The 14,428-nt window shown below is 32.6% G+C and overlaps 1 protein-coding gene across 1 annotated transcript in view; it reads left to right on the plus strand.

The window, feature by feature from the left end:
- Positions 1 to 14,428, plus strand: part of LOC115875891 (leucine-rich repeat-containing G-protein coupled receptor 5A-like) — a 327,679-nt gene that overhangs the window by 311,290 nt on the left and 1,961 nt on the right. The window contains exons 13-20 of the mRNA XM_030891455.1: positions 32 to 175; positions 1,434 to 1,505; positions 2,615 to 2,898; positions 5,557 to 5,712; positions 6,367 to 6,597; positions 8,271 to 9,051; positions 9,475 to 9,753; positions 12,993 to 13,284. Of these exons, the coding sequence (XP_030747315.1) occupies positions 32 to 175; positions 1,434 to 1,505; positions 2,615 to 2,898; positions 5,557 to 5,712; positions 6,367 to 6,597; positions 8,271 to 9,051; positions 9,475 to 9,753; positions 12,993 to 13,284 (2,239 nt within the window). The remainder of the gene's footprint in view (positions 1 to 31; positions 176 to 1,433; positions 1,506 to 2,614; positions 2,899 to 5,556; positions 5,713 to 6,366; positions 6,598 to 8,270; positions 9,052 to 9,474; positions 9,754 to 12,992; positions 13,285 to 14,428) is intronic.

Below are 14,428 nucleotides of genomic sequence, written 5' to 3' on the forward strand. Positions count from 1 at the left end.
CTAAAATAACTAAAAACTTTATTGTCTCTAGAGATTTAGCAAGCAATTCGATCGGATCCATAGAGAACAAGCCCTTTCGGGGTATGTATCAGATGCATGATCTTCTTCTGGCTCACAACAGGATTCAGTACATTCCCTACGATGCTTTTTATAACTTGTCGAAACTACAAGTCTTGTAAGTTTTTATTTCAATTAGTTTTTTTAATTTCATACTGGAATGAAAGCTATTGACAATACTAAAGATATTTAAAAAGTTTTTTTTAAATGCATGCTACATTTCTACTATTTTTATATACAGGGTGGTCCGAAGTGTATTCCGGAAACTTTGGCAGCATATTCTGCAGATAAAAATAAGTAAAAAAGTTCGTATAAAAATGTATGTCCTAAAATGCTTAGTGTCGGAGATACAGGGTGTAGAAGTTTCATTTTTATTTCAATTTTTTCGTAAGTATCATCAATATTTGGATGAAAATTGGTGTCTGAGAGTTTTTTGACATGAGAAATTTGATTTTGATGTCAATATGACACCTACTAGTAGAGAGCGCCACCTACATATTTTTAACTGGTTTGAAGAGTAATAACTTTTCGTCCGTACCTGTATAAAACTACTGAGTAAAAAAATATACATTTACGACGTTTTTTACGTGAAGAAGGTCTCTTGATAAAAATAGCTACGAGTAATGGTTTTCGAGATATTTGGAATCGAAATTATCAATACCTGTCATCATTGACATAAATTAAATATGTTGGCTAAATAGTTATTAGACTGAAATCATAAATTTGAAAAGTTTTTTGTGCCAAAAGTTCAACAGAAACTGTTTTATCGTCATTTTTTGTAGAAAAATATATGATTAGTTTAAAAAAATAAAAATTTCCCAAATTTATTATTTCAGTGAAATAACTATCTACCCAACGTGTTTATTTTTCGTCAATAATGACATGTATTGTCTATTTCCATTCTAAATATCTTAAAAACGGTTGCTCGTAACGATTCTTACAAAGAGATATTTTTACGTAAAAAGTCACATAGATGTATATTTTTTCGCTTGGTAGTGTTATACAGGTACGAACAAAAAGTTAGTATGCTTCAAAACAGTTAAAATAATGTGTAAGGTGGCGCCCTCTACTAGTAGGAGTCATATTGATACCAAAATCCCAACTTTCTCATGTCAAAAAACTCCCACACCAATTTTCATCCAAATATTGATGTTACTTCAGAAATTATTTAGAAAAAATCGAAATAAAAATGAAACTTCTACACCTTGTATCTCTGACAGTAAGCATTTTAGGACATACATTTATACGAACTTTTTTACTTATTTTTATCTGCAGAATATTCTGCCGAAGTTTTCGAAATACAATTCGGACCACTCTGTATACGTAGTCCTATTTTTGAGTAAGTATATTAAATTAAATTATATTATCTTTTACAGGGACTTAGAAAGTAATGAGATATCATTCATACACCCGGATGCATTTCTATCCATCTCAAGAATAGAAGATCTGTAAGTGTTCTTTAAAATAATAATATTTTTATAGAAAACATCGAGGGGTGTCTCACCACTGAAATTACCTGTACATTTTCTTGGCAGTCGCTGGCAGTCATTGGCAGTCTTACGGCAGTCGCCTATAATAATTACATGGCAGTCATAGGCAGTCTTCTTTGCAGTTACTGGCAGTCGCTTGGCAGTAAAACGATATGTTGGCAGTACATGTACATTTTTTACCCAAGTGAGACACCCCTCGGAAAACATTTAGTTTTGAAAAATTTTTAGACACTTTTAAAACTAGAATGATCGCCAAAAGATTTGTAACAAATGGAAAACGTTTCAAATTAGAGGTGGGCAAAGATTGAACGATTCGTTCATCTGAACGAGTATTAAAAATGAGTCGAGATATTCGATTCATTGTTTACAATACAGTTCGTTCAATTGAATTGTGACCAGCACGGATTTATAAAATTTGAACGAACGAGTCGTAAAAAAGAGTCGTAGAAATTGAATCGGATTACAATACGACTCGTTCATTAAAAGAATCGTGAGAATTGATTTATTGCTTACTGTACGGTTCGTTCAATTGAATCGTGGCCAGCACGGATCCATAAATTTTGAATAAACGAGTCGTAGAAATTGAATCGGATCACAATACGACTCGTTTGTTCAAAGAATCGTGAAAATTTATTTATTGCTTACAATACGGTTCGTTCAATTAAATCGTGGTCAGCACGGATCCATAAAATTTGACGAACAAGTCGTAAAAAAGAGTCGTAGGAATTGAATCGGATCAGAATACGACTTGTTTGTTCAAAGAATCGTGAGAATTGATTTATTACTTACAATACAGTTCGTTCAGTTGAATTGTGGGCAGCAAGGATCCATAAGAATTGTATCTACGGCTTCTACGGCTAGTTCGTTAAAAGAATCGTGAGAATTGATTCATTGCTTTCCTTAGTTCGTTTTTGTATCTCCAAAGCGACGCATTTTAGCACATACATTTATACAAACTGTTTGACTTATTTGGATCTGCAGAATATGCTGCGAAAGTTTTCCGAATAGAATTTGGACCACCTTTTATACTACTACTAATACATATTCACATGCAGTATTATTTTCAGTAATCTTGGAAACAACGTATTCCCACATCTGCCATCAGCAGGCCTGGAACGCCTGCTCCACTTGAAAACCTTCAACAACCCCAATCTAAGAGAGTTTCCACCTCCAGAAGACTTCCCTCGCATCCAGAGTCTAGTTTTGGCCTACGCCTATCACTGTTGCGCATTTTTACCTTTGGTTCCCTCAAATCCTCCACCAAAGGCAAAGGATCTGATTGTGTTTCCAGATATTGAGGACATCGATCTGAACATATGGAATAATTCGGTTGATTTGTGGCCTTCGCAACGTAAGTTTTAATTTAAATGTTTACAGGATGGTTCAGTTTTTCTGTGGTGTCTGTTGATAAAATAATAAATAAGTATTTATTATTTTATCAAGAAAAACGAAGCAGTTCTTTTGAACAGCATCTGCTGGCGGAAGTAATAATAGCTCCCGTATTAATCCCGTCATTTAACGCCTTGGGAGTAGGAAGGTACAACTTGCCATGCTAGAGCCGTTCGGTATGCAAGGAAGGTAATGTGGCTACCACTACGCTTCAACCGCCTATTATTACCTCAGGATTGTGAATCCCAAGTACTCATTTAAGGCTGAGTGGACCTAGGTACCCAAACTATTTTTATTTTAATAAAAATAGTCGGCTGATGAAATGGCGGCTGCGGGATTCGAACCCACACCTTTAAATTGGTAGCGAGAGCTGTACCTCTACGCAACCGGGCACCTAGGATTGGATATGTTACTAGTAATTTTATTTTGTGAGAAAAATTACTTGATAGGTTTATGCTCAAAGATATCCAAATAGGAATCCTCTTGATAAGCTTTCCTTTGAAAAACTGATTGTCCTATTTCACAGAGCTTGTTTATGGAAATTGTTTATGCGCGCACAAATGGATCACTTCATTGGTCGAAAAATAAGTTTTTAATTTGAACGGAGCCGAGAACGCGAACGAATGCCGTGCGCGCACGCCCAGCTCGTGCGTGCTCAAGTCTAAACGCACCATTATAATAAATGCCTTATTTTATTTTGAAGGATCCAAAAATGGACTAAAATACCGGGTGTTCCATAATAAAAAATATAACTTTGGTATGGATCTTAATTCTGAAACATCTTGTACAGGGTGGACGCTTTTAAAGGGAAACAACCTTTTCTATAGGAGATAAACGAAAACTGATATTAATGTCTGGAGCTCAATTTTTGTCAAAAACATGATGGTGAAAACCGCATATCGATATTTGTTACCGTTTCGGATTTACTGGTTGTTTTTCAAAAATGTGCATTTTTCACAAATCACTGTAACTTTTTTGCTATGGGAAGTTTTGTATTTTTATGAAAACATTTCCAAATCACCTTTTTACGTAGAATTTTATGGTTTAAGTATATATTTTTTTTTAATTAATAATTTAAGAATTATCAACAGAAAATTTGATTTTTTATACGGGACACCCTGTATATTTTTAATGTAATGAAAATAATTTAAAATTACATTTCCAGAAATATGGCACACTTGATATTTTGCTCGATACATCTTCGAGATATAGAGTTTATAAAAATTCGCCCACTTTAAATAAATAGGCTTTGAACTGCGCCGGCGCGGCGCGGCGCCGGCTGTAATGCTGTAATGGCAAGAAGATTCTAGCTGTGAGCTTCAATTAAAACGAAAATAATATTTGAGATGAGATACGGAATTTTATAACAATTTAAACTATATTTAACTAACATCAACATATATAAACTATATCTAATAACAATAAAAATAAATAGCAAACCAACACATGAGATTTTGCTACAGGTGTTCGAGTTTTTGAACATTACAGATATGAATCCGTGAGTGATGAGTGAAAGATATCCTCTCATAACCGCTAAGTATTTCTAATTCTTGCCTAGATTATAGGGACAATTTAAAAAAAGAACCTTTATTCTTCCGCAAAGATATCCATAGGATTAGATCCATAGGCACTAAGTTCCACGGCCTCGACGGCCAACGGCTGGGATGTTGGTTAGCTATTCAATTATTCTTGAAATTGGCTGCAAAAATTTGTTCAGCGTTCTGAGACGATGCATCGTCTTGCTGGAAAAATATATTTTTGAGTTCCATTAGGAGTATATCGTCAATAATGGGTTCAAAGCCTGCTAGTTAAAAGTGGCGAACTTTTAAAAATTCTATAGTTCGAAGGGGATTATAACAAAATATCAAGTGTGCTATATTTTTGGGAAGGTAATTTTAAGTTCTTTTTAGTTAATTAAAAATAAACAGGGTGTCCCAAATAAAAAATCAATTTTTCTACCGATAACTCTTAAATTAATAATTTTAAAAGGTTATTTAAACCATTAAATTCTACGTAAAAAGGTGCTTTGGAAATGTTTTCATAGAATTATAAAATTTTTCATAGCAAAAAAGTTACAGCGATTTGTTAAAAATGCATTTTTGAAAAACACCCCGTTTCGGAGTTACGTTTTTTATTAGTTTTTAACAGATATCGATGTGCGGTTTTCACCATCATGTTTTTGATGTAAATTGAGCTTCAGACACCGATATTAGTTTTTCGATTCTGTAATGTATCTCAAAGGTAACAGACCTCCCAAAAAGTTTTCGTCTATCTCTCATAGAAAAGGATGTTTTCCTTTAAAAGCGTCCAATTTGACCCACCCTGTACATGTCAAAAGAATTTTCAATTATGCACATTACCTTCTCTTCCCGACTTCCCGTTTTTGTATAATTAACCGAGGCGAATGAGGTGCGTCACCCTGTATGTAGAAATAGTAAATAATTTCATTCATAACTCATTCAATACAAGAATGTAGGCGTATTTTTATCATCCTTTTTTTTGAATCTTTATACAATATAAGGTAAAATTTAATACAGTATGTAGATAAACAAATTTTCTTTATTTGGTTATAGATACGTATAATATATGTATATTCTTAAAACAAATCCGTTCATTTCAGAGAACATAACCAAGAGCTTCGGCAGTAAATTCGAGGCTATCTGGGAGAACATCAGGTCCGATTTTACTTATCCTGGAAATTTCCCGTCTTACATGGAGGAGTATTTGTCCGAGGAGGATATTCCAGTACGGTATCCAGGCGACAGTGTCCTCACTGGTAAATAACTAAATAACTGCTACGTAGAGGATGCTCGCATTTACATAGAGACGACCTTTTTCTCTTGTCTTGGTTTTCTCCAGAAGAAAATTGCGATTCTAATAAAAATACACTCTAAAAAAATTAGAGTACCTTTTTTATATTTATTTGCAGAATAAAAAATGGTTATCTAAAAAAAGTCTTACCTTACGAAATGTAAGAAACACAAAAACAAATAAAAATATACAGAGTGGTCCAGGCTGAGGCTGAGGTGGTCCAGTTACATAGAATTTAAGTATATAATAAAAAATGGGGGTGTGATGAATGGAACTTTGTTATTTTAAATGGGTATAAAATAACAAAGTTGCTGTCAACTTCCAGTATTTCCGGAAGTACCGCCATATTGAAAATATTTTTAATTGATAGACCTCGTTGTGAAACAATGATGTGCATTTCCGATCTAGATATTGTAGTTCTCTAGAAATTATTAATGCGCGCTCAGCCTAGAAGTCCCTGTATATTAAAAAATGCTTTGAAATAACTTCGAAAATATCTTATTAGAAAATTTTGGATTTACAGAGTTTTGACAATCTAAACAGTTAAAATAATTTTGAAATACTACTTATATCTACTATTTTTAACAGTTCAATATATTTCAATATTATACTCTTTAAGGATCTCCTGGAAAGATCCAATGCCTGCCACTGCCAGGCCCTTTCCTGCCATGTCAGGATCTATTCGATTGGTGGACATTGAGATGCGGTGTTTGGATAGTGTTCTTATGTGCATTACTTGGCAATGGCACTGTAGTGTTTGTTCTAATCTTCTCCAGAGGTAAAATGGACGTGCCCAGGTTTCTGGTTTGTAATCTGGCAGCTGCGGACTTTTTTATGGGTATCTATTTAGGTAAGTAATAAAAATGATCGATTAATGCATTATTTTTGTATAATAGTAACCAACTGTTTCAAAAAAAATATATCAGGTATTTTATTTGAGATTTGAATGCCATTATTTTATATTTTAATTAAAATGTTACAAACAATATTTAAAAAATACATTTTTACAATTTTTTTACGAGAAAGATTGATTAAAACGTTAGTAAACCGAGCTTGGGGAACAATGCAGTCGTTATCAGTAAAATAGTTGCGTGATTATATTAATTTTTTATTGTTTTTTTTTCTTAATTTCCTAATTTATATAAATTTTATGTTTCATTTACGTGGAAAACGTTGAAAAAAATAAAACTGATTTGGTATGTTCGAAATTTTTACCTAAGTAATATTATTTAAAATATTATAACACGCCATGCATTGCTTGCTAACAGAAAATTTTGTTTCACCCCTTACGGATGTCCCCGTAGCTAAAGAACAGATTGACGTACACAAACATCAATATTGAATATAAACATAGTTTATCAAAGCTTAATATTGGATAAAAGCTACGTTCAGTTATGTCGTAAAATACAGGATGTTTCATTTGATTAGAGGAAAAAAATACAAAATTAAGTTTTGTTGATTTACCCGGTATACCGGATGCGCCTCAAAAGTGGCTCACTCCTATAACTTTTTTATTTTTTCAGATAAAAAAAACGAGATTTGGTATGTTAGTATACGACATAAATTAGGATTGATTAACGTATTCAATTCTTTTGGGTCACTTCATCTGTTTCACCGGAAATTACTACAACTTTTGATTTTTAAATGGCACACATATTTTTTTACTTTATTCGACAGAAAATGTGTGAGTGACATATCATATGTCAACATTTGATATATGTATTCGCTTAAAAAAACATCATATTTTACATGTTAATCTAGAATGCCATGGCTGTATTAAAAACACTAATTTTTAATCAAGAAAAATTTGCTTGGAAAGACAGCTTTTAAAAACAGCTTTGGAAAAATATATTTGATCGTCTAATGTTTTTAGTGTCTTGTCCTGGCTCGTTAAAAGATGCCCAAATCTTATTTTTAATCATATCTCAATTTTTTCAAATGGAACAAGGGTGGCTCATTAGAACATTTCGAAAAAGCATTTTTTTACGAATAATTTGGTACCACACACTTGGTATTTTGAGTCAAATTGTCGTTATGCACTGCATGTTACAATTATTTCAAATAAAGCATATGCGAAAATGTCAAAAGTTGACATATAATATGTCATTCTATTCTGAATGTCATTTTCTATCAAATAACGTAAAAAATCCCGAGGGCGTCGTTTATAAATCAAAAGTGTAGTCATTTCCGTTGAAACAGGAAGTAACCGAAAACAATTGAATACGTCAATAAATCCTTATTTACAACATATACTAACATACCAAATCTCGTTTTTTTTTATTTGAAAAAATAAAAAAGTTATAGCGGTGAGCCAACGCACCCAGTATAACTCCAAATTAAGTGTAAATATCGTATAAGTATATTATTTAAATGATTATCTGTACCTATAAAAAAATTTCTAAAATTTTGTTACGATTGCCATCATATTAACGAAAACTTGTGAAAATCACAAAAAGAAAATCTGATACTGAACTTTTTGAAACACTAGGTCACCCTGTATATCTCTCCCTATCTAAATTTCAGGTTTCCTAGCTGTGGTAGATGCCTCAACCCTCGGCGAATTCCGCATGTACGCCATACCATGGCAAATGTCACCCGGCTGTCAACTAGCGGGCTTCCTAGGCGTGCTCAGTTCAGAACTGTCAGTCTACACCCTAGCTGTCATCACCCTGGAGCGAAATTACGCCATAACTCACGCCATGCACCTCAACAAACGACTTTCTTTAAAACACGCCGGTTACATCATGATTTGTGGCTGGAGCTTTGCCATACTCATGGCCCTACTGCCTTTATTTAGCGTCTCTGACTATAGAAAATTTGCCGTTTGTCTTCCATTTGAAGTAAAAGATGCGATAAGCCTGACTTACGTTGTTTTTCTCATGCTTATCAATGGAGTAGCGTTTCTAATTTTGATGGGATGCTACTTAAAAATGTACTGCGCTATCCGCGGATCTCAGGCTTGGAACTCAAATGACTCGCGCATAGCTAAGAGAATGGCGCTGTTAGTCTTCACAGATTTCCTTTGTTGGTCTCCAATAGCCTTCTTTGCGCTGACCGCAGCTTTCGGGCTGCAGTTAATCAGTTTAGAACAAGCAAAAGTTTTTACTGTGTTCGTATTGCCTCTGAATTCATGTTGTAATCCGTTTTTGTATGCCATCCTTACTAAGCAGTTTAAAAAAGATTGTGTAATGATATGTAAGGCTATTGAGGAGAGTAGAGTGACTAGAGGTATTGGGAGATGCAGACATAGTTCGAATTTCAGCAACAGGCAGACTCCAGCAAATACAAATAGTCTAGCAGACAGGTAAGATAATTAAAGGAGGCCATTTAATTAAAAGACTATGAAGGAAGTAAAATAAGTGAATGTACAGGGTGTCCCATTTTAGCTGAAATCATTTTCAAGAGTGAATGCTTGACTGTTGAAATCTAAACGTTGTGTTAATCAAAATAAATAAAAACAATGAAAGTCCGAAATGCTTTTATTTTTCAACTAAAATGGGACAACCTGTACTGTACACTACGCACTAATACTACTCGTACTACATTTTTTCACGTTAAAAAAATTAGCAAACCACTAATCGACTAGAAATCAAGTAAATCATATTGAAACACTTTCATGGTCTTGCCAGTTTTGTTGATATACTCCTTCTTTAACCTTTTTATTCAATTAGTTCATCCTATAATATTATCATCAAATCATAATCGCTAAATCTCTGTATTTTTTAAGATCTTCAAGAGAAAATCAGAACCACCACGTACCCACATGCACGTGCAATGTCAAATTGCTCAGCGATCCATTGGCGAGCAAGTCTCAGCCAAGACCAGAAAGGAACAACAGAGTAAAAGAATGGATCGCCAGTAAGGCAAGGTGGTTGTGTGTTAGAAGGCCGCAAAGGCATAGGAGAGCACCAAATGATACTTATACGTATCAGATAGCGGAGATTCAACAGAAGCAGCACAAGAGGGCTTCTTCAGTGTCATCCAGCGAGAACTTCAGTTCTTCTAGGTAAATTTAAAGGTCAATAATTAAGCATTTTATGAAACTAAAGCTTCATTCCGAACCTCGAAATCAGCGGAATAATTTAGTAGTTTCAATTAGCCGTAGAAGTTTGTTCACCTAATTTTAATATAAGCATTCAGAACGTCATAATTAGTGGTAGTACTTTTCAATTATTGGAAAAAGTTAACAACATTTTGACTTTTCTACTAATTATACTTCAAAATTTGCGAAGATTTTCATTTTGACCTTTGATTATCACTCGTCAAGAAAAATTTAGGTTAGAAATCAAAAGTTTATTGTTTTATAAGCTAAATATTAGAATTTCTCTATGGATACAACAGACTACCGCAAGTTCTTGCTAGGATATTTTATTAATTTTAATTGTGTTTTCTAGACATTGTGAATAATCGTAAACTAAAAAGTATTCAGTGTAATTGAAACTGCAGCATCAATGTAAAAGTAAAAGTGTTTTGGTGTATTGTGGTGATTTAGTGTTTTATTTTTTTTGTAATTGAAACCACTAATTTATTCCACTAATTAGGAGGTTCTGAATGAAGCTTTAAACATAAAAATTAATACCTGTAATTTTAAACAGAATATCACTTCATCAATACCAATATTTATGCATTTTTAAAACACATCCTGTATAAAAATTACAATAAATATATCGGAGGTTTAATTTCAAAATCAAGTTGAAAACAAATAGTATGAGTTTTTACATTCATATTCGCAAAATTTATTCGAATATTTTGCAATATCAACGTCGAAAAAATATATAAAATGTAAATTACATCGGGCAAAGAACAAAGAAATGGAAACGACTTGCATACAATTTTAGTTAACATAGACTTATTGTAATGGTTTGGTATTACAATTAATCAACTTTTTACTAAACTTATTTTAACAATAATTATTTTTTACACGAATCCTCTTTTATTTTAATAATAATAATAATATACATCTTGTTTATGAATCTAAAAATATTAATAAATCAAAGAAAAACATTTTCCAGTATTTTACATATTTTTATATAAAAAATGTGTAATTTATATAAAAAAACAATCTACATCAATCTACCTTAATTTTAAACTTTCAGAATCATCTTATTTTATAACTAAAAATACTAATGGTAAAATAAAGAAACAAGTCATTTCACAGTTCTTATCGGCTTAGTTTTAATTTATCTGAAAAATATATTATTTATTAACAGCATATTGTTTTATTAGGAGTAAAAATGATACTTTTTTGTGCCGAGGCTGTATGTTTGAAGACATACAGGCGAGGCACAAATAGTCGTTTTACTCCGAATAGAAAATGCTATTTTTTTCAAACGCCAGAAATAATTTTTTAAACAATTTCAAGCGTTTCAAATAATATAAAAATATTTAAAAGTAATACCTTGTATGTAATTATATATCGAGAAACTATTTAACATTTATTATTATTTTAATAACGCATTTTGGTGCTTAGGCGTGCGTAGTAAGTGCTGTACTGTTATGCCGAGGCGTTAAAATGACCTTTTTATATTGTCAATCGCGTCACGAAAAAGAATGCGTTTGTGACGTTTAAAAAAAACGTTTTCATAATTCTTGCTGGTGTGAGGCACACTTATTTAATTTATTACTTTTAAGAATTAATAAATTTTCTTGTTTTGTGATTTTTTTTCTTCGAAGTATATTTTAAGGAATATACTATTAATTAAAAACAAATCTTACTGTGGTCATTATTTATTTTATTTAAAAGTTAACTATTAACACAGCTATTAATAGCATTTTCATAATTCTTGTTGGTGTGAGAGCCACTTCTTTAAATGTTTTTCTTTTAAAAATGATAATTTTTATTTTATCAGAATTTTTTCGGTTTTTTTGACAGTTTCGTTGGTTAGTGTTTGTTTTAACATTTATACAGGTTGATTAACAGGAGATGGTAGGTTAGACGATCATGGAGAACGGTTTATACAGGGTGTCCCAGAAATGAGTGCAAGGATTTTAACTGATAGTATAGTTCAACCCCAGAAACACGCCTATTTTTTTGGAAAATTCGAAATTTTTACAAAAAAAATTTGGATTTTATTTTTTAGTTTTTTATTAAAAAACATAATGTCTTGATAATATAGCAACATAGGTATTAGATTAAATTTACAAGAAAGAAAATCCAGATAAGATCCAGTGGTTCTCAAAAGTTTAGCAAAAAACATTTTTTTTTTAATTTTCAAAGAATAATAACTCCGTTGTTTTGGACTTACTTGAAAAACGATACAGAGAAAATATGTTTCTTTTATCGAGATCTACCACCCCTTAAAATACTTGCACTTATTTCTGGGACATCCTATATATGTTTTTAGCCGACCATACCAACAAGTATGGTATTAAAAGCTATTAAAGTCTAACCTGCCATCGCCTTGATATCTTTATAAACCTTCTATTAGTACGAGAGCTAGCAACGTCGGAAAAACAAGTCTTTAAGACGTCTGGCCCTTTGATATATCTTTTACTTATGCTCTCTGGATCAGCATGCAGTCTGGCTGCCGATACCCGTTGCGTTCACTACTGCGCATCGGAAGAAGATCCTATATATTTTTTTTAATTTAATCCTATAAATTCTAGTATTGAATATAAATCGAACATGTGCATATCTCCATAGCGCAGTGCGTAGAGTTTCCGACTATGAACCGAGGATCAGAGTTCGAATCCGGGTCAAGGCAAAACTTTTTTATTTTATTTTCGTTTATATTCTGATAGTAAAGTATTAAACATTTGTTTTTTTTTTAATCACCAGAATTTTTTAATACTTTACTATCAGAATATAAACGAAAATAAAATAAAAAAAGTCTTCGCCCTGACCCGAATTCGAACTCTGAATCATCGGTTCGTAGTCGGAAACTCTACGCACTGCGCTATGGAGACATGTTTGATTTATATTCAATACTAGAATTTATAGGACTAAATTAAAAAATATATATAGGATCTTCTTCCGATGCGCAGTAGTGAACGCAACGGGTATCGGCAGCCAGATGGGCCGCATGCTGTTCCAGAGAGAATAGTAAAAGATATATCAAAGAGCCAGATGTCTTAAAATACTTCCTCGAAAACGTTACTAGCTCTTAGCGAGCTTTCACACACGCCGGCAAAATCGGTGCCGGTACCGGAGCTCAAATCGATCATCAGTTTTGCTGGAATTTGTGCAAGCGCTCTTATTACACTATATACGATTATAAACTTTACGAATAAATCGTTTACCATCAGATCTGATTCCTGGCGTCACAACCACCACTGCGGCATCCCCCTGCGTCTGCTCGACCCGAAACGCCGAGCCTCCTCCTGGATCGTGACCAGGAAGACCTCGCAGGACTCTAACCTATCCAATTCGAGGAACGACTCCTCCGGCTCGGCCACCACGGCCAGCACCAGCACGTGGAGGATGTCCAGGTCGAGCGGGTCCAGCGAGCCGCCCAGGATCAGAGTCAAGCCGAGGCTGATCAGGCAGTACGCGTTCCAGGATGATATCGATCCGCCTGGGTCTCCTGGAAGACTGACGGTAATATGAATTCAATTCATTCAAAATAGTGCGTCGGGCATCTGTAGCTCGTAGAATAAAACAATTGGGAAATGCATTTAAGTGTAAACCTAAAGTATGTATGAGGATGTATTTCAGGAAAATATTTTAACTTCTATAGGGTGGCTCAAGAAAGTGTAAGTGGATCGGGATGATTTTTTTTAAATGGAACACCCTGTATATTATTACATTTTTGGCTTTCTATCAGATTATTTTACATAATCCTAAAATATTTTTAAATAAGTTTTCATAGTTTCAGAGATAATAATAAATAAATAAGAAAAATATTCTTAACGTCTTTTTTAAAAAAAAATAATAAAAATACAAAAACTTTTGTGAAATTGTGAAATCAAAACTATATTAGATATTTACTTTATATAGTCTATACATACTCACTTTGCTATAAATATAGTAATCTTAAATCATACAGGATGTTCAAAATTCTACGCCAAACTTTCTAAAATATGAAATAAGTTTTCTTTGTTTTTTCAAATGGAACAATGAACCCTGTATATTATTTTTTATTAGATGTAGAATTAAAAAATGAACATTTTTTGTATTGAAAGTATTTCAAAATTTTTAATGGTTTCGCAGATACACGCAGTATTATTTCATATAGCTCTCTCAATGGTAAAATACGAGATAAAAATCATTGGGTGGCTTTGATAAAAATTTACTCTAGAAAATGCCATATGAAATATAAAACCTTGAATATCTACAAAACCGTTAAAAATTTTGAAATACTCTAAATACAAAAAATGTTCATTTTTTAATTCTCCATCTATTGAAAAAATAATATACAGGGTGTTCCGTTTGAAAAAACGAAGAAAAATTATTTTATATTTTAGAAAGTTTGGCGTAGAATTTTGAGCATCCTGTATGATTTACGATTACCATATTTATAGCAAAGTAAGTGCAGACCATCTAAAGTAAATATCTAATATAGTTTTGATTTCAGGACAGTTCTTGTATTTTTAATATTTTTTTTTAAAGACTGAAAAATATATTTTTTTTTAAATATTTATTAATATCTCTGACACTATCGAAATATATTTACTCATATCTTAGAATTATGTAAAGTTATCTGAAAGAAAGCCCAAAATGCAATTTATTTTTTATTTATTGA

Source organism: Sitophilus oryzae, unplaced genomic scaffold (assembly GCF_002938485.1).
Source record: "Sitophilus oryzae breed Bouriz unplaced genomic scaffold, Soryzae_2.0 scaffold_1396_pilon_pilon, whole genome shotgun sequence".
NCBI lineage: Eukaryota > Metazoa > Arthropoda > Insecta > Coleoptera > Curculionidae > Sitophilus > Sitophilus oryzae.